Here is a 19,710-nt window from a genome sequence, read left to right as displayed (position 1 = left end):
GATCTTCTCCGATCTTGGCTCATGAAAACGAGACTGACCTGCTGAGGCATAGGACTGGTTGTTAGTCTCATTTCTGGGAGCAACTTGGAGAGGGATGTCAACATCCGGAAGCTCAGGACCAGGTGGTTCAGGCTCATCTGGCAGAAGCTCAGGGACTGGAGAGGTGCGGACTTCCACTTCCTCCTGAAGAAGCCGGAACTGGTGTTAGAGTGCTCTAAAGCGATGTTCTTGTCGGGCATTTTGCTCGTTCTGTCTGGCGTCTCTGGCCTCCTGCTGCTCTACCTGGTACCGAAGAAGGTCTAATATTGTTGGCTCCTTACCTTTGTCCTCAGTGCTGTCCACCCCTCCAGAGGCTCCATTTCCCTCCTCATCATTAGTCCGTGCCTCCGATACAGTCGGACGGTTTTGAACATCACCCCGTGCTCCTTTCCCAATTTTCCCACATCGTTGCATGACTTGAAGATCAAAGGAGGAAAAGATTCAAAAATATGAAAAAACAAAACCCTGTGCCTTCACCTGATGATCCCACCACTGCAACCAAATGTCGTGGACCAAGCAGTCAAGGCACAAGGAAACAGGCTTTAAATTCAAAAGTGGGTTTATTTCCCCAAAGATTATTCAATAACAATTAGCTAAAAAGAAATTAATTAACAGAGTTATAAGGCACCTAAAAAAGAAGTCAACAAAACATAACTATTAAAGAATAAGGTTAACAAAACAATTACTCCTTTAACAAAAACCTCTAGAATCTTCTTCTGTGGTGTTTAACGGCAGCTTGCATCCTTTTTGTTGCATTACTGCCATCTTCCGGTTTCAGTCAGTTCCTATGTTCCCAACTATTAAACTTTCCCCATCAGACCAGTTGCTCGCAAAAAGTTTGTAAAGCACCTTCGTCCCAGATTACTAGATCCCCACTCCAGTATATTATTCAACTCTCTTCCTCTCATCCCTAGTCTTTGCATTTCTCCCAGCATGCCCCTCCTTTCTGAGCTGTGTCTAATACAGAAGGTGATAACATGTTGTACCATTTCTAGTGCCTGGCCGTGCTCAAACCTCTAGAATGAAACTGAGGGAAACCTATATACTGGCTGACCAAACCAACAAAAGCATACAGGGGAGGACAACACAGACAAGAACTACAAGGTAAACACAAATCCGTCCAGATCCCCCCTATGCTATCAGACCTCTTGGTATTGTCCTTGGCTCAGACATCTGAATAAAATCAGGCTCCACCCTCATCCCCATCCTTTGTCAGACCAGGAAGAGGAGCTCAGCAGCCAGGTAACTTTAATTGTGGGGCAGTGGCCACCACAGGCACATGGGATTTCTGTAGTTCATTGACACATTGTATTTTCAGGTGTTGAAATTTCAAGTCACGCAAGTAAAAAATGTGAATGTAAGAAATGAAAGTGCAAAGTTTAAATATAGGGATAATTTATCAACACAATATGGCTGGTATACATATACAATTTATACAAATGTATATTTACAAGTTTGACATTCTGCATGCCTCTGCCTGAGCCTTATCGAAATCATTACAATCTTACTTTTTGCTTTTAATTGGACTTTATAACCTTTCTTGCAATGTGGGTACATTTTTGATATTTGACCAAGTAAAGTATTTTGGTCACAGTTGTAATGCCTTGTGACTTGTCATCAGTTATAATACATGAAGCATCTAGCTGAAATGAGTAAAGTCCATCCTCTCTTTGTTAACAAAGAGTTCAATGATACGGTTGTACAGTACATTGGTGCGGTTCAGTTCCAGCAAGAGGTCCTTCTCGATTCATGGACGCCAGTGATGACAGTCGAGTCTCCCCAGTTGTATTTCTTGAATACGTTTTAATGCATTTGAGGGCTGAAAATGTCCGCTCGACAGAGGCAGCAGATATTGGGATTGTCACCGCCCAACATGTCAGGCTAGCCCACTGACCAATCCAGCCGCACGTTAATGCTGACGTACTCTGCTAGGCCAGCTAGAAGGCTCTTCTATGTCAAAGAATACGCTCAACATGTCAAACTAAAAATCTGATTGGTTGAAGACTATGACAATCAACAATATCGTCCCCATTTACTTAAACTGCAAAGGGATCCACTTGTAAGTTTGAAGGCCTCTGGGCAGATTTTGTTTACCTAGCGAGCATAGGGTCGAAATCTGATTGGATAAAAGCTCTACTTCATACAAGCTGTGTTGGAAGCAGCGCTGCTTCCAGCACAGCAGCGCTGCAGTGAGATAATAAACTAATGGGGACAAATATTTAGAATACATGTAGTGTATTTATGAAAAATAATAAAATTATAGAATAGCTATAACTTTGTGATTCTATCTAGGCCAGCAGGTAAGGCTTTGCTGGCCCTGACGGCCCGCCACTGCGTTAGACTGTTAGACAGCAGAATGAGAAATGGTTATGCCCTCCATATTGATGCTGTTAAAAGTATTTGGTTAGTAGGCTTCAAGCAATGTTTGTACTTAAAATGTCTTGTTGGCAAGTACAATAGTGACGCTGCATGTTTCTTTCCCACGGTACAGGACAAAATGATGGAACACTTTTCAATGGAAAGGAACGACAGTCGAGAAGTCACTTTTATAGGATTGGAACAAACGGTACGCTCCCGGCCTCTTTACATGTGGCTTTCACTGCCTGAGATAATTTCCTCTTCTATTGTTTCTCCTACATCCTGTTTTTGATGCAAATTTGCTTAATCCACTTTTTGAGAATACTTTAGTTGGAATATTGACAAAAGGCTCCGTCTCTGCCGCTCCTTCTCCTCACCATCTGTCTCTTACTCTTTCTGTCTGATTCTATCACTGTGTCTCTTTGTGTTTATGACTCTTTAGCAGGAAGATATTTTCCAACGGAGAACTGGATCTGTGGCCTCCAGTTCAGAACCTACTGATTTGGACAACAGAGAAAAATCCTACCCTACCCTGTTTGGAAAATACAGCCAGAGCCTTCAGACCCTCAAACCCTTCCGCTGGTCCTCATCTCAGTCAGTTGTCATTTGTCTTGTTTTGATGCTGTTATATTTCATTTGATAAATAAATGTAAGGTGACATGTTAGCAGACAGATACTGTACTGGCCCCGATTGCATATCGGGTGATGTTTCCATGTCTAGGTCTCACCCTCTGGACAATGCAGGTTTCCTGTCCTTTGCAACCTTTATCTGGATGACCCCCATGATGTGGGCCTTGTTCAAGAATAAGCTGGACATGAGCTCTCTCAACCTGTCTCCTTTGGATGTAGCCGACACCAGCGGAGAAAGGTTTGACACTCTTGTTGATTCATGGGCTCCCCCACATTTCTCTACTGTCATTTGATGCAATGAAATACAGGACAGTATATTTATAGATATTTACAGATGTTCATAGACATTACAAGCCTGATATTCGTATCTGTAAATTACTCAGGACAATGCTAGGAAATTATAAATAAGAGGTAACGTGTGTGTGTGTGTGTGTGTCACTGTTTTACTTGATTCATAATTTAATATGGTGAATATTGTGTGTTGTGCACAGACTCCTCAGACTTTGGGAGGAAGAGGTGGCAAAGGTGGGCCTGGAGAAGGCCTCTCTGGTCCGTGTAATCCTTCGCTTTCAAAGAACCAGGCTGATTCTCTCCGTCACTGTTGGTGTCCTTGCCATGGTGGCAGCATTTCTGGGCCCGGTAATTAGAAGTATTCAGACATTTTTTCAGACAAGTAAAAGTGCAAGTATACCACTGTAGAATACTCCACTACAAGTAAAATGACTGCATTCAAAACTTTACTTAGTTCAAATACCAGATATAATAATCTACATTTACTTAAATTATGAAAAGTAGAACTTCTCATTATACAGAAAAATGGTCAAGAAATGCAATTAAAGGCTTTATGGGTGACATCACAAAGGTGTTATGACACAAATGTAAAGGTTGTTTAATATTTACTGCTCTTTTGTGTGTTACAAACTTCTCTGTCCTCTCAGGCTGTTCTGGTCTATGAGATCTTGAACTATAATGAGGACCCAGAGAAGTCCACAATATCCTACGGTGTTGGTCTGTCCTTCGCTTTGTTCGCCACTGAGTTCTCCAAAGCCTTCCTGATATCCTTGTTGTGGGCGTTGAACCTGCGCACTGCAGTCAGACTGAAGGGAGCCTTCTATTCAGTGGCCTTTCAGAAAGTCATCTCTCTGCGGGTGCACAGCGGCATTTCAATGGGAGAGGTAGGGTTCCTGCATTTCTCTAGGAAAGCGATCTCATACACCAAAATCTCTTTGAGAGATCTTACTCTTGGTGAACTGTAGAAAGTCGAAAGAAAATATATTTTCAATATACCTCATGTCTGTTTTAGATTTGTGGAGTTTAACATGTAAGCTGGGGTCAGTCCAGGTCAAAGAGGTTTTTTTTTTTTATTTTTTTAATGTGGACATGCATCAAGTGCACATCTAGTTGGTGTTATAGGGGACAACTGCATAATGCCCTTCTTGATTATTTATATATATATATATATTTCTTGCTTGTCATCTGACATTTTAGTTGATATTATTGCATTTTTAGGGTTCTAGCTCCAAAGGGATTCCCTGTGAGCTGGAAATAGCAAGAAATAGAAACTTGGCCCAATAACTGGATGTGAATGTGCTTTGCAAGAAATCTGACTTCGGCCACATGGTGGAGCTGTAATGTGCCAACACACAAAAAAAACTATTTTGGGAAGGCTGCGAACTTTCGCCATCAAGTCAGATTGACTTGAAATGGGGCACACTCTGACCATATAAGTTCGCCCATGACATTTTTCTCCATTTGGAATTTTTGAAACATACATTTTTGTCATCTCCTCCTTAATGTAGATCTGATTGCTACCAAATTTTCTGTGAATCAATATTGGACCAAGCTAAACAAAATGATCAAAACCTTGTTGATATATTGTAAAGCTTTCAAGATATTGACCAATGAACTTCCAGGGGTCCTGCCTCACCACATTAATATACCTAACTCAACAATTGTTTGACCAATCATCTTGCAGGGTACATACCCTGAGTGTATATTTTATATAAGGCGTTATGCAGTTTCTATCATGAAATAAAACAGGTTATATGTTGTAATAGTTGTACTTTTATGCTTTCATACTTTTCTACAATAGTTTTACAGTTCTCACCATTAGTTCAAGCAAATGTAGATTACAGTCTCTCCCCTTCTCTCCCATCCAGATGATTGGTGTTTTGACCAACGATGGCCACACATTATTCGAGGCAGTATTGTTTGGGAGCTTTATGGTGCCCATCCCAATGCTCTTTATTGTGTGTATTGTCTATGCCTGCTACATTCTGGGCTACACCGCACTGACTGGAGTCTGCACCTACCTCATCTTCATCCCAGTACAGGTCTGTATGTTGGAAACCGCACAAAGTTATTAATAAGACATATTTTCATGAGCAGTGTAAAATAAATGGATTCAGATTTAATCGAGCCACATCACAATCGGAGCTAAAAAAAGGTACTGCAATAATCAAAGGTTATAAACAAAAATGCATTTTTATTATCTAGTCGTTGGCGAATATTTAAAACTTTCTAACTAATTCAGCCATCAACGTGGACAACACTAACGTATCTGTATTTGCTCTTTTGTGGCTTGTTTACAATTGACACAAAGATTAATATTTTTTCTGCTTTCAGTATGGCTTTGGCAAACTACTTCAAACATTCAGATTGAATACTGTACTGATAAACGCCAGCCGTGTTCGCACAATGAATGAGATTCTCAACAGTATCAAGCTCATCAAGATGTACGCCTGGGAAGATTCCTTTGAAAAGAAGATCACAGGTATGAAGTTAGACAGACTTTGTCGTCCAGTCAAACATGTTTTTAACCGTTCTTGAATATCAAATATCATGTTAATCATTTATACAGTCCTTTTGTATGAACACAAACCCAATCTTGAAGGTCGCGTGTGCTACTTTCCATGGAGCAAAACGGCAAAGTTCAAGGGAAATTATGTGCACCTTTTACAGCAATCTGGATCTTGTTTTGTATTAGTTTTTGATTAAAAAAAAATCACATAGCCATGCTGCCAGAGGCACCAGAGGCTGTAAATGAGGCTGCCACATACTCTCCACCTTCAACTGATATAGAACAAGCTGCTTATATATACAGAACAGGAATCTAGGATTGAACTCCCATATGCCCTTGCCTCCACCTTTTGGTGTCAGCTAATATAAGTAGAAGTAAAGTTTAAAAACAACTGAAATTATTCCCCAAACATGTGATGCTGTCTCTCTTAGGCTTCCGGAAAAATGAGAAGAAAGAACTGCAGAAGGTCAGTTACGTCCAGAACGCCAATACTAGCATCGTCAGCATCATCCCCACCCTGGCCACCATTCTCACCTTCATTGTACACACTTCGTTGAGCTTGAAGCTCAACACAACTGATGTGAGTACTGCAGCAGTGCAGCAGATACAGTACAACAACCATTGCCATCATGCCCACTGTGTGATTTATATGGTTGATACTGTACTGAAAATAAATGTCAGTGTTATATAGTGTGAGCGTCATTGTTTTTTTATGAACAGGCCTTCACCACCATCGCCATCTTCAACTCCTTGAGGTTCTGCATGTCTATTATGCCCCTGTCTGTGAAGACCCTGGCTGAGGCTGCTGTTTCACTAAAACGACTGAGGGTAAACTCCTCTCTTTTTGTCCTGCTCAGCTGGCAACAGTATTCATTATTACTCTGATCTTACGTAAAGTCATCTTGCTGTGATGTCATCCAGCCATACCAACTGCAGGGTTGTGCCTTCTAGTGATGACAGATAATGATTTGTAAATATGGCCTCCCACACCAAAGCTCATAATCTGCAGACTAACATGATATAGTTTTTATTTTATCTTTATTCATTTCAAACATTAACAGCTTGTATGGAGTTTTAACATGCACACCAACCTGCAGTGCAAACTTCACACTTGCCTTTAATCTCTAAAATATGAAAATTTGCATTGTTACGTCATTGTTTTTCCATTTTCATTGTTATTGGAGCTATCTTCTTTGCTACAACTTCATTGTCAGCTTTCATTGTGTCTGTTGCTGTTGTGGAAGAAGTTCACACTTAAAATCTAATTTTTACAGTTAAAAAAAAGCTTATAAATGCAATGTTTGGCTATTTCAGAAAATATTGCTGATCCAGAATCCAGAGCCCTACCTGATCCAGAGAAAAGACAGTGATTCAGCCATAGTGATGAAAAATGCGACACTTTCCTGGAACAAACCAGCCAACCAGCCAGACTCTCTACCCATCATCTCAGTTAATGCGGTTAAAGTGGAGGAGACGTGCCAGAATGGGAAGTCTGAAACCTTGCCAGCCCTGAGAAACATCTCTTTCACACTGCTTAAGGTGTGTTTTACGACTGGTGAGAATAAATAAGGTGATCTAGAGAGGGTTAAAGGTTAAACCCAAACTCTCTGTGTTATCTCCTGAAGGGCAACCTGCTTGGAATCTGTGGAAACGTGGGGAGTGGAAAGACGTCACTGATTTCCAGCATTTTGGAACAGGTTGGCTCCTCCTTTTGTCTTATTTGTTCTTTATTCTCTTTTACAATCCCTGCAAGTTCCTGATAGTTTGACATTTCTATCGGCTGTTGATTTTTACCATTTTATTACCACTCTGTTACACAGTTATGTAAAAATGATTCTCCTTATTTACATTTCGATAAACCAGATCTAACTGATGCCATGTAACGAACAGGTTTCCTCATGGTGGTCTGCTCACTTTTATATTTTAGATGCACCTTCAGCAGGGCTCCCTCACAGCTGATGGGACGTTTGCCTACGTTTCCCAGCAGGCCTGGATATTTCATGGGACTGTTCAAGAAAACATCCTGATGGGGGAACCTCTTGACCAGTCAAAGTATATAATCATTTAAGTTAACTGAATTAAATATTCAAATCTTATCTTTAAAATGGCTCAGTTGAATACACTATACGCCGCTGTCTCTTGACATTAAGGTAACTGATTGTCTTCCTCCACAGATACAACAGAGTTGTGGATGTCTGCAGTCTCAGAGCTGACCTGGATATCCTCCCATATGGTGATCAAACTGAGGTGAGGGCCTTCTGCTGTACTCAAAACTCCCCGAGCTGAATGTTTGTTTTGCTTTTGAATGATTTATTTCAAGCTGAGTGGAACTTTTAACACCAACACCCTCTGAAGAGGGGTAGGAAACCCCTTGCGGACATTTGCATTAACAAAAGATGGAATAAGGTAAACATTAGTTGGTACAATCAATAATCCAGTTTGCTTTTCTTTCTTTAACAATTGTTTTGTACAGCATTGAATTTCCCAAAAAATTACTACAAACTCTGTCAAATGTTATTTTTCACTGTCTACTATTGCAATTCATTCATGAAACTGAAAATTAAACTAGATGTTCAGTGAGACAGGAACAATCATCATAATTATGATCATAATTATTTAGTTGAACTAAATAATTACAAGTTGAATACTAAACCTATTTATTTAGGTTTGAGTTTGGCATATCCAAATTTGCGACACAATTTGGGATCAGTTCCAAGTCTGACGGATGTTTCTGACTTAATCTTAAACTGTGATCTTAAGTTTTATTTCTTCTATATTGTAAGTTAGTAAAAGGGAAAAGCAGATTTTGTGATGTACCATATCATGACGTGTTGTCAGTGATCTTATCAGCTTTCTGCTGTTTTGTTGGCAGATCGGAGAGCGAGGGCTGAATCTGTCAGGGGGGCAGAAGCAGAGGATCAGTCTGGCCAGAGCTGTCTACTCCAATCAGGACATCTTCCTCTTTGACGATCCACTATCTGCTGTAGATGCCCATGTGGGGAAACACATCTTTGAGGAATGCATTAAGAAAGAGCTCCATGGAAAATCCATCATACTGATTACACACCAGCTCCAGGTAAACACAGCTTTATTCTTTAGCAGATAGTGAATCCTAAATAGCTTGATATTAAGAATTACATCTCTCAATAAAATGTACATACTTGTTTAAAACACATAAAAAATTAGTTGTTTTTTTTATTGTGAATTGTGAGCGTCACTATAAACCACAAGATAAGAGCGTCTGCCAAGTGTCATATATGTAAACACGTGCTGTTTAGACTACGTTAGGTAGAACTCGGGCCACAGTGCTGGGATGGTTTGTTGACATGGTTGTCCTCACTTGTGTCTGTCAGTATCTGGAGTTCTGTGATGACATTATGCTTTTGGATGATGGTGAGGTGCAGGAGGCTGGAAACCACCAGGACCTAATGAAAGCCAATGCACGCTATGCTCAGCTCATCAGCAACTACCACATGGAACAGCCAGAGGTAAAAAAATAAATCTACAGTACGAAACTCTAATGTACTATAGCTTTCTTATGTGTCTTATCTCTGTTTTAATAGCTGCGAAACCTTACACCGGTTCTTTATTGGTCTTTAGCTTAAAAACATTAAACCGAATGTGTCAGAGGTTTATAGGAGGCAGAAACATGTCTTGTACTAGGTCACAAGTTAACAATTCATCATTTACTTTAGGGTGAAAGTGAGTTGTCGTCAACTTGTCCAGACTCAGCAGTATCACTGCGTTTTTGCTTTGTCATTCAGACTCCGAATGAGGAGGAGGAAATGTCTCCCCAAGACGCTGCCCAGCTGAGGGACATTGAGCTTAGAGAAAGCACCGACATTGGGTTAGTGAACCCAGGTATGGAATCAAAAAAACATGTTTGTTTTTTTCATCTAAAATAGTTGATATGGGATCATTTTAGATGCCGCAATTCATCACTTAATAAGTAAAATTTTAACGAAAACAAGGCTGGAGATTATAGAGTTTAGTACAAAGACACACTGGAAGTGTCGCACATTATTGCCTGAAAGCAATTTAGAGAGCATCAGCAGTCAGGGGGGTATTCTATACAATCCTGCTTTACTTTTGGCACAATTCTTTTTGGACTAAAGTGCCATTCGTGTCAATACATAACAAGGAGGTAAAAGGTAGTCAGCTGTCCATCGAGGTAGCAATGGACTTTGTAAAAGCTTTGTAAAACAATAGAAGACAGGGCAACAAATCTACAATCCTGACTGTTAATATACTCTTATCATTGTTTTATTTGGGCATGTGTGTCCTTATTACGGTCTACAGCAAGATGACAGATATTTTATTTTATTGATATCTCCCTTCCACATCTGTGTTCTCTTTCAGCATTTGACATGTCGGTTGAAATGGACGATGGAATGACAACTAACCAAAGATGTGAGTCTGGAAAACGTATTAAATAATAACTCTGATGTCAGTGAAGTTCAGATCTAACACATCCAGTCTCTGCAAGGATGTCGGACTCATTTGGTTCCATTTTAATGTGGGAACGTTAAAGACAAAGGACGTGTGCGTTAAGTGGCCAGAAGGGCTGGCACAGCTTCTCTCTCAAGATCGTTCTTGTTTTTCCCCATTTATTCCCATATTTCAACAATCATCACATCTCTCCCCTTTCTACAATGGTTTTCTCTTTTCTCCCTCTTAAGCACCTGTCGATGATCAGCTGGTCAGTCAGGAGTCCACCACAGAAGGTGCCGTCTCTTGGAGAGTCTACCAGCAATACTGCAAGGCAGCTGGAGGTTTGAACACTGACAACACACACACACAAATGCATTGTCGTGATATATGCAATAATACACAATTCACACATGGACAACCTGGTTGATGATGTTTGACGTGACTGTGCTGCAGGCTACACAGTAAGCTTCCTCACCATCCTGAACTTGGTCCTGATGATTGGATCCACAGCCTTCAGCAACTGGTGGCTCAGCTTCTGGCTGGGGCAGGGTGACGGGGTGAGAACCATATCGCTCTCTCTCATACATACATACATACATACATACATACACACACCCCTGGTTTCATTTGAATGTGTTTTCAGTAAGTGTGTGACTTCCCACAGCTGGAAACAATAAAGATTATTTCATGCTCCAATGGGCATGTTTTATGGAAAGTCTGAGGGTTGTGAATAGGTCTCTTCAAAGAGTCTGTTTTACCTTTTCCAAAACCAACAATCCAACAGCCACACACTTTTTTCACATAGTTGGTCAGATGTGCACAGATGTTGGTATTGCTGCATGTGCTCTGCAAATTCTTTTACCTCACATAACTTCACTGTCTGTGTTTACGGCTGAACCAAACTGGTTTTGTCTATATTGACAGCGATAGAGGTGGTGTGCTTATATTGAACAGATAGAACTTAACTGTATAACTGTAGTAAACTGTGCTAAATATGTGTTATTTCCACAAGTCTGCGCCAATTGTTGACGATTGTATTCACAATAGTATGAAAAATATTCAAAAACATATGTTGCGTTGATAAATTGTCTCTCTGGACCTGGTTTCCACTAACATCATATATTTTCTGTTTTTTTAAGTCATCCAATAACACAACCTCAAACCAAGGAGACGTCTCACAAAACCCTCACCTGCGCTTCTACCAACTTATTTATGGCGTGATGGTGGTCGTCATGGTGACACTTGCCGTCATCAAATGCTTCTCCTTAACTTGGGTGACCTTGAATGCGGCCACCAACCTCCACGACACCATGTTCAAGAAGGTACTGTTGGATTCACGATCCAGAGAGCAGAATGGATATTGGATATTTCATAACCATCGTCTGGGCCATGGATTCTTGCCCGAACTTGCCCAAAACCTCAGTCGGATCAATTAGTGAGACAGACTAGACTAACATATTCAATTAAACAACCCCTCTGGCCCCGCCCTCACTCTGCTACTAGGGGATGGAGAGGAGGGATGGGAGCTTAACAATGGGGATGCATTTTGGTCATTTTATGAACAAAGGGAATGCCACCCCCCCTCATCACCCTCAAATTAACTACTCCCTATAAATATACGTTTATGATGTTTTTTTTGTTTTCCTTTCTCAGATCTTCTCCAGTCCCATGAGTTTCTTTGACACGACGCCAACAGGACGCATTCTCAACCGCTTCTCCAAAGATCAAGAGGAGGTGGACGCGGTGCTTCCCATCCACATGGACACTTTCTTGCAGTTTACTCTGCTGGTCACCTTCACCATCATCACCATCTCGGCAGTCTTCCCCCCGATGCTGGCAGCTGTGGTTTTCATTGGAGCTTTGTTCGGCCTCATTCTCTTGTGAGTTGATACCAGTTTAAACATGGAAAAAATTATTTGTATGGGTACTTTTGGAAAATAGGATCGTAGCAATTCACAATCATTTAAATTGTTGCACGTCTTAAAAGCAGGTGCAGTACAAGAGTTCTTTAAAGGCAAACTAAATATATCAGTTGTGATTCATCTGCAGTATCTTCCAGAGGAGTATCCGTCAGATGAAGAGGATGGAGAACGTCAGCCGTTCTCCCTGCATCTCTCTCACCACCTCTACCCTGCAGGGCCTCAGCACCATCCATGCCTACAACATAAGAGACAGACACATAAGACTGTAAGATAGCAAACTTCCTCTGGTCTGCATCGTAAATGCTGTTACGGATCATTGGGTTGAGGCGGTACAGTATGTATGTTCACAAACCTGCATGTTCTTTATCACGTTGTAGGTTCAAGTCACTGAATGACATCAACTCCAACCATTATTTATTGTTTCACTCTGGAACACGTTGGCTCTCCTTCTGCCTGGACTCCATGGCTTCAACCATGATCTTGTTGGTGTCTCTGTTCGTTGTGCTCAGCAGTAATGACTTCATCAGTCCGTCTTTGAAAGGCTTGGCCTTGTCCTACACCATACAGGTGAATTTGGAACAGAAAATTAATGAACCTTTGGTTTATTTTTGTAAAGATAGATTGAGAGCAACTGCAACATGTGTATTTAAAGATGTTGATGTGTTGTCCAGCTGACAGGCATGCTTCAGTATACAGTGAGGCAGGCGACGGAGGTGGAGGCTAGATTCAACTCGGTGGAGCGGCTTCAGGAATACATCACGGTCAGACTCTCAACATCTCTGCCTCTGAAAAATAATGATACACATACCAGTGACGGGCCGTGCATTTTATACCTGGGCCTTCACTGCTGCCCTGCAGCTGAAACATCTCCTAATAAACTCATGATGGCGCCACAGCTTAAATTGTTGGAAATATAATGTTTTCTGCGCTCACGTAGGGCTGTGTGACCTCACTGCAGAGCTGCACCTGAAAACTGAGCTGCACGTAATGATGACGTACTTGTAGGCCAGCTAGCAGGCTCTGGCACGTCAAAGAATACGCCCAACATGTCAAACTAAAGATCTGATTGGTTGAAGACTATGACAATCAACAATATTGTCCCCATTCACTTAAACTGCAAAGGGATGCACTTGTGAGTCTGCAGGCCTGGGTCTCTGTTCCTACCTAGAGACACAGAGGTGAAATCTGATTGGATAAAAGCTCTACTTAAAACAAGCTGCACTGGAAGTAGAGCAACTGAGGAACACAGTAGCTGTGCAATGAGAAAATAAGATAATGGAAAAAATATTTTTATGAATTATAATACATGTATTACGTGTACGTGTATTTAAGAAAAATTATAAAATAGCTATAACTTTGTGATTCTGTTTAGGCCAGCAGAGAAGGCCTTGCTGGCCCTGACGGCCCACCACTGCTGTATACACAGGCTGCGTGACAACTACCAACAATCCATCCATCTTTTACTAGTCTTCTTGAAACTGTCCATTAAACTACTCAAGGACAACAGTTTCTAAAGCTAATAGTTTCTCTTCTATGAAGTACATTTTTCTGACACACTTCCTTTCCTCTCCCTCAAAGTAGTTCTTTATTGTGTACAGGGTTGTACGTCTGAGGCCCCCAGGCAAATAAAGGAGGCCCAAGTCCCAGAGGATTGGCCGAAGAGCGGAACCATCACCTTCCAGGACTATAAGATGAGGTACCGAGAAAATACACCCATTGTCCTGAACGGACTCGATTTCTTCATCCGAGCTGGAGAGAAGCTGGGCATTGTGGGAAGGACAGGCTCTGGTAAGACCTTGACTCCAGCAGTTTTTACTCATAACTTTGTTTTTCATGCAGGTTGAGTTTAGTGAAAATGGGCAAATCAGAAAATGTCAAGATGACTCAGACATATTCAAATTATTTGATTGATTGAAGGAAACTATCACTAATTATCAGAGTTGAATCTTGAACAGTCCTAAATACGCACACAATTTTACTTATTTCAATACGTCATATCGTATAATAAGCAACATATATGCATTACAATAAATCACAAAACCTATAGTCTATATTGATCATAATATATCTTCTGCAATGCAAATGTTGATCGCCCAGTTTAACAGGACCTTTTGATTTAGATGTGTAAATGAAAGAACTTACTTGGATTAGAGTGTTGACTTGTAGAGACATGGCTGTAGGGTGCTAAGGGGACCTGCCTCTGTAAACCATTAGGGTTACTGTTGTCCTTTATTTCTGTAGGGAAGTCCTCTCTAGGCGTGGCTTTGTTCAGGCTGGTGGAGCCAGCATCAGGGACCATCCTGATAGATGGCGTGGACATTACGGCCATTGGTCTGCAGGATCTGCGCAGCAAATTGTCTATCATTCCCCAGGATCCTGTGCTATTCATTGGAACAGTCAGGTAACCTAAGCTAACCCCTAACTCCATAGAGCTTTATGTTTACACACAGGTACACACTGCTCCCACTGTGGTGGGTTAGTCACTGGCTCGCCAACTCTGATGGTGCATGTCCTTTCCTCCAGGTACAACTTAGACCCCTTCAATAACTTCAATGATGAGGAGATCTGGGCGGCGCTGGAGAAGACCTACATGAAGGACTCGGTATGTTCGCTGGACAATATGAAGCACAGTACATTAACAGTTTCATTAGAGAGTGGAATCAGTTATCCAGACGAAATCTTTTTAGCTAGCGTGCAGCGATTTCTTTTCACATATCTTGAAGTGAAATGTTATCTGACCAGATAGTAGCTGTCTTAGTGGTGTATTGATGTTATTGAACCCTTATTTTCAAATATATTATGAACCGTAGCATTGGTGGAAGAAGTATTCAATTCTTTACTTAAGTAAAAGTAGCAATACCACACTGTTAAAATGCTCACAAGTAAAGTCACTGTATGTAAGATCTTGAGTTTAAGTACTGAAGTGTCATGAGCTTTGTGTACTTAATGTATTGAAGTAAAAGTACACAGTAGGAAAATGCACCCTGTGAGTGTTACACAATGAAATCATTAGATTATTATTGCCGATGCAGTAATGTGTAAGTACCAATTTTTAGTTGGTAGCTTTGACTATTTTACAAACTTGGGGTTTTTATATTATGATTTGATCATAGTCAGTATAGGTTACTCTTAGAGGTGGTAGTAGCAGACATATAAGTGGTTCTATGAGTATTGTTTTGTTTCCTTAGATCTCCAGACTGGAGGGGAAACTACAGGCAACAGTGCTGGAGAATGGAGAGAACTTCTCTGTAGGAGAGAGACAACTCATATGTATGGCTAGAGCACTACTACGCAACTCCAAGGTTTGTACATGAATTTCTGTTATTCTGATTTCTTTCTATTTACACACTTCCCAACTTTTCAGCCATTGAACAGCCACTGGATTACTACTGCCACATATCTGTCATGGTTTCGTCCTGATTATCTGATCAGCTGTCAGTGGGCTTTAACAGCTGTAAAGACTTCTGATGGAGTTTGTGTCTGCACACAGGATCACTGTACTAAGGCAAACCTATGTTTTTTTTAATTTTTTTTTTTATGTATGTTGACCTATTCAGACCACACTATATTCACACTAGTTCTCAATATGCAGATGTCACATATGTGAGTTTCAAACATTTAAACATTTGAAACAAATGGATATAGTTGATGGTGCTATTATGATAAATCAAACTCCAACAACCCTCTTGGACGAGAGGCATAATTAAGACACACAGCTATCATAACTGCCAGAGCAGCAGTGTTTCCTCTCTGTAGCCTGTTGCCTGTTTACATCACCGCATTCTGTATTTTCTGTGTTCTGTGTCCTGCTTATAAGCGCAGGATCGTTTTCTACAGGCAGAATGCATTTGTATATTTATTCATTATTTGCGTCTGTATTCATTGATATTCTGATCTTGAAGCGATTATCAAATAACCCAAAATATGATTATGGTGTCTCTTGAACGCTGGAAAGAATTTATTAGGCCAAATGTTTCGGGGAAATTAAAATATGGCATGTAACTTATTAAACCTGACAATCAGTAATATCAGCCTTACACAACCGAATGAAATAAAAACAAAAGATGTAAAAAGTTTTTCTTGCTGACAGAAGGTCTCTCCTGCTCTCTCTGACTTTAATTGTATCCATCATAAAAGTTATTGAGGGAAATAACGGATCATAAAAAGACAAATCTTTCTAAAAATTGAAGAAAGTTGTTTGTGGTGCTTTTGTTGTTCAGACCTACAATTAACATATGTGAAAAATTAACCAAATCAAATATATGACTTGAGTTTAATCTGTGATTTCACTCGGCTATGAAATGTCAGTAACGTTAAGAAATATCAGATCAGTCCGATCGGTTGAAGCATCCAATCAAATAACTGATATACAATAAGGGGGCGTGTCGGCCCTTAAAACACTTCCGTGAAGGCTGCTCGTCCTCGCTCCTCGGTTGAAGCGAGGATCGCGGAGTGAGGAAAAGACAAATGAGACACTTAAGATGTACCAATAGTCCTGTCTTCTCATTATTGGTTGCCGTTTCGTCTTTCCTTCCTTGTTGCATGGTGTACCTGTCTGCCAGACCACCTGCTTTATTTGGACTCTGAAAGCCATTTCAATAAAATCATTGAATTGTTCCCGTTGCCTCATCTGTGACTGCGTTTGGGTCCTTCCCCTGCTCCAACAGATCATTATTTTGGATGAGGCAACAGCATCCATCGATGCAGAGACAGACGCCTTGATCCAGACCACCATCAAAGAAGCCTTTCAGGACTGCACCATGCTCACCATCGCCCATCGTATCAACACTGTGATGCATGCAGATCGTATTCTGGTCATGGACAACGGAAAGGTTTGAGAGATTAAAAAAAGGATAAAGTTTATGTGCTTCTAATCCTAGACTAACAGTAAGTGATTTGTCCGACAGGTGGCTGAGTTTGACCATCCAGATGTGCTGAAGCAAAGACCAGACTCTCTGTTCTCCTCACTCCTCGCAGCTGCTAACACTGTGAACACCTGAACCACAGAGGCCCTGTGGCACCACTACACACTAAAAACTGTAACATAATAATATTCATTTCCACATTCATCAGTCCTGTCATATTGTAATCTGGACCAGTCTGGTTTTATCCGGTTTGACTGAGCAGCAGAGAAGGGGTCCAACATTCATGGAGAAAGAGACGATTTTTGTTTTTCACCTTACACACTGTGTAAATATGGATGTAATTATCTCCACTGTCTGCTGAAGGAAATGCATGGACAATGTTTTTCATAGGATTTTTTTAGGAGCGGATTTAAATGTATTTTTAAAACATTATTCATTCATTTTCTTTGACTTTTTTCACTGCCACTTTGTAAAGCTTTTGTGTGAAGTTTCAATCTGCTGGATGAATATGGACTATGCAATTTTTAATAAAGCATTTTAAAATAATTTCTCACACACATGGGCATCAAAATCTAAGCAGTGTCTTATGAGGAACTGTTATCTTTTCTGTGAGATGCAGTTCAGGCATGACATTTCTTTCATCTGCGGTTACTATGTTTTAATGGCGAGGCCCGTCCTCAGCCTGCTTTTACAATCCCTATATTTCTCCACTCTCTCACGCAAACCACTCACGATATAAATGATGAGGATGCACAATATACAGATGAAGATATATAATCTTTACACATGAAAATTCAAAAGGATGCCTCACTTGAAATCATTTCACAAGTAAGCCTGTTTCTTATTGTATAGGGAGAATGTTGAAGAATACTTGTGTAAAATAGCTTCAAATTGGTTTCAAGGCACTTCCTCTTCTGTCTTTTACAGTTGTGTGTAATCCTTGTTGCAGGCAGGTGTGTTCTCTGCATCGTAAAACACATCAAAACTGGGATTGAATCAAATTCCCTGTTTCTGTACTGCTGAGGACATGGAAGGACAGCCTTCACTCTGCTAGCACCTTGTGGGGGGAGACAGAGTCAAACAAACACACTAAAACTCAAACACAATACAGAGTTTCACTTTGTGACTTATTTGCAAGAAACAAATAAGCAAAAAGGACGCCATGCCCCTTGCATATAATGCAGGGTTTCCATTAATATTCTGAAGTGCCTAGGCAAAGTCGTACAAGTAATTTTCTGACTTGACAAATGCTCAAATTTAAAACATTTATATTCATTGATAAATCCTAAATAATTCAATTAACATGGTGGTTGTTAGTCTTGAAAGGCCACTTTGTTAAACAGCTATTATTCTGCTTTCTTGTAAATTTTTGTATGTCATATTGTATATGGTGTTATTTCATGTTTTAGTGATTTTTCATCTGAATGGAGCTTCCTGGTAGGATAAAGGTAAAATAAAATAAATTCTTAGAAAAGCTTAAAAAAGTTAACTGGTACCTACCAGGTTATCTGTATATTACCCAGCTGTTGGCATTCCAGCTTTTCTGGCGTGCTTACCTTGTCAGTGTCCTCACACTGTTCAGCACAGACTTATCTTTAAGGTATCACTGTACAGAAAAACTTAATCAAACCACTGTAGCTCAAGTTATGGGGCAGCATACTCGTGTGTTCTTCTCCAGACATGAAACTGGTCATGGCTGTTTGACCATTTTGTCCCCTGAGGAGTGAGGAGGGATAGTTACCTCTGAACACTCCAACCTTTGATCTCTGTCAAAGTGACTTATGTAATGCAGAGTCAAATGTTGCTCCAGTGTGAGTTACAGAGTCAGTATCAACAAACTGCAGTGAGTCATCCTTGTCCTCCACACAGAGGTACTGTTTCATTTTACTTCTTTACAGTTTCACTCAACTCAGTTTTTAAAAGTTTTGGTTCTTTCGTTTGTTTTAGTTTTTGTATTTTAGTTCAATTATATTAATTTAGGTTTTGATCAGCTAACTTTATTTAAGATAGCACCTGATGTTTTTGAGTTTAATTCAAGTTTAGCTAATTTAATCCGTTTTTTTAAATTTACATGCACTAAAGTTTCAGAATCGCCTACCAGAAAAGCTTGATTGTGTCCAGTCAGATGTCTGAGAGGACTACTCTAGATGTTTAAATGGTCTTTCATGCTTGAGGTTGCAAAAAGTCCTCTTTACAAATAGATACTAGTTTGTATAAAGGGTCTGTTATGAAGACGGAGAAGTTGGTGGTTTTAGGTGTACCGTCCTCATAATAAATTATAACACACATTGATGTTACACATGATCAGAAATACTCCATAGGAGTGTGTTTGTGTATTTAACTGTGCGGTAACAAGGGTCACATGGACTCATTCACTCATTTCACCTCATTTAATTTGGCTGTTGGAACTTTGACACAGTGTGAATGGAGGTGAGAGGCACATAGGATTCCTGTAATTCATTCACACATTGTATTTTCAGATGTTACGTACGAGGCATGAATGACTTGAAATTTCAAGTCACACAGGTAAAAAATGAGAATGTAAGAAATTAAATAGTGCAAAGTTTAAATATAATGGGAAAATGTCTCAACACAATATGGGTGGTATACATATAAAATGTATACAAATGTATATTTACAAGTTTGATATTCTGCATGCCTCTGC

At 40.2% G+C, this 19,710-nt stretch overlaps 1 protein-coding gene across 1 annotated transcript; it reads left to right on the top strand.

Moving 5' to 3' along the window:
* The first annotated feature begins 2,536 nt into the window (after positions 1-2,536).
* Positions 2,537-17,180, top strand: LOC142933492 (ATP-binding cassette sub-family C member 12-like). Its single transcript, XM_076077607.1, has 30 exons — positions 2,537-2,605; positions 2,840-2,991; positions 3,119-3,265; positions 3,519-3,666; positions 3,966-4,202; positions 5,187-5,360; positions 5,653-5,800; positions 6,259-6,407; positions 6,548-6,655; positions 7,142-7,366; positions 7,453-7,524; positions 7,755-7,879; positions 8,002-8,074; positions 8,700-8,903; positions 9,181-9,315; positions 9,592-9,688; positions 10,187-10,237; positions 10,507-10,599; positions 10,712-10,815; positions 11,398-11,580; positions 11,912-12,138; positions 12,308-12,445; positions 12,558-12,747; positions 12,852-12,941; positions 13,779-13,968; positions 14,422-14,581; positions 14,704-14,782; positions 15,369-15,482; positions 16,848-17,012; positions 17,088-17,180. Exons 1-30 carry the CDS (start codon positions 2,537-2,539, stop codon positions 17,178-17,180), a joined length of 4,140 nt encoding a protein of 1,379 aa, XP_075933722.1.
* Positions 17,181-19,710: the final 2,530 nt, after the last annotated feature.

This window comes from Anarhichas minor, unplaced genomic scaffold (genome assembly GCF_050575085.1).
Source record: "Anarhichas minor isolate MPS153535 unplaced genomic scaffold, ASM5057508v1 ptg000062l, whole genome shotgun sequence".
NCBI lineage: Eukaryota > Metazoa > Chordata > Actinopteri > Perciformes > Anarhichadidae > Anarhichas > Anarhichas minor.
The sequence above is the reverse complement of the archived record's forward strand: the minus strand, read 5'-3'. Positions and strand labels throughout refer to the sequence as shown.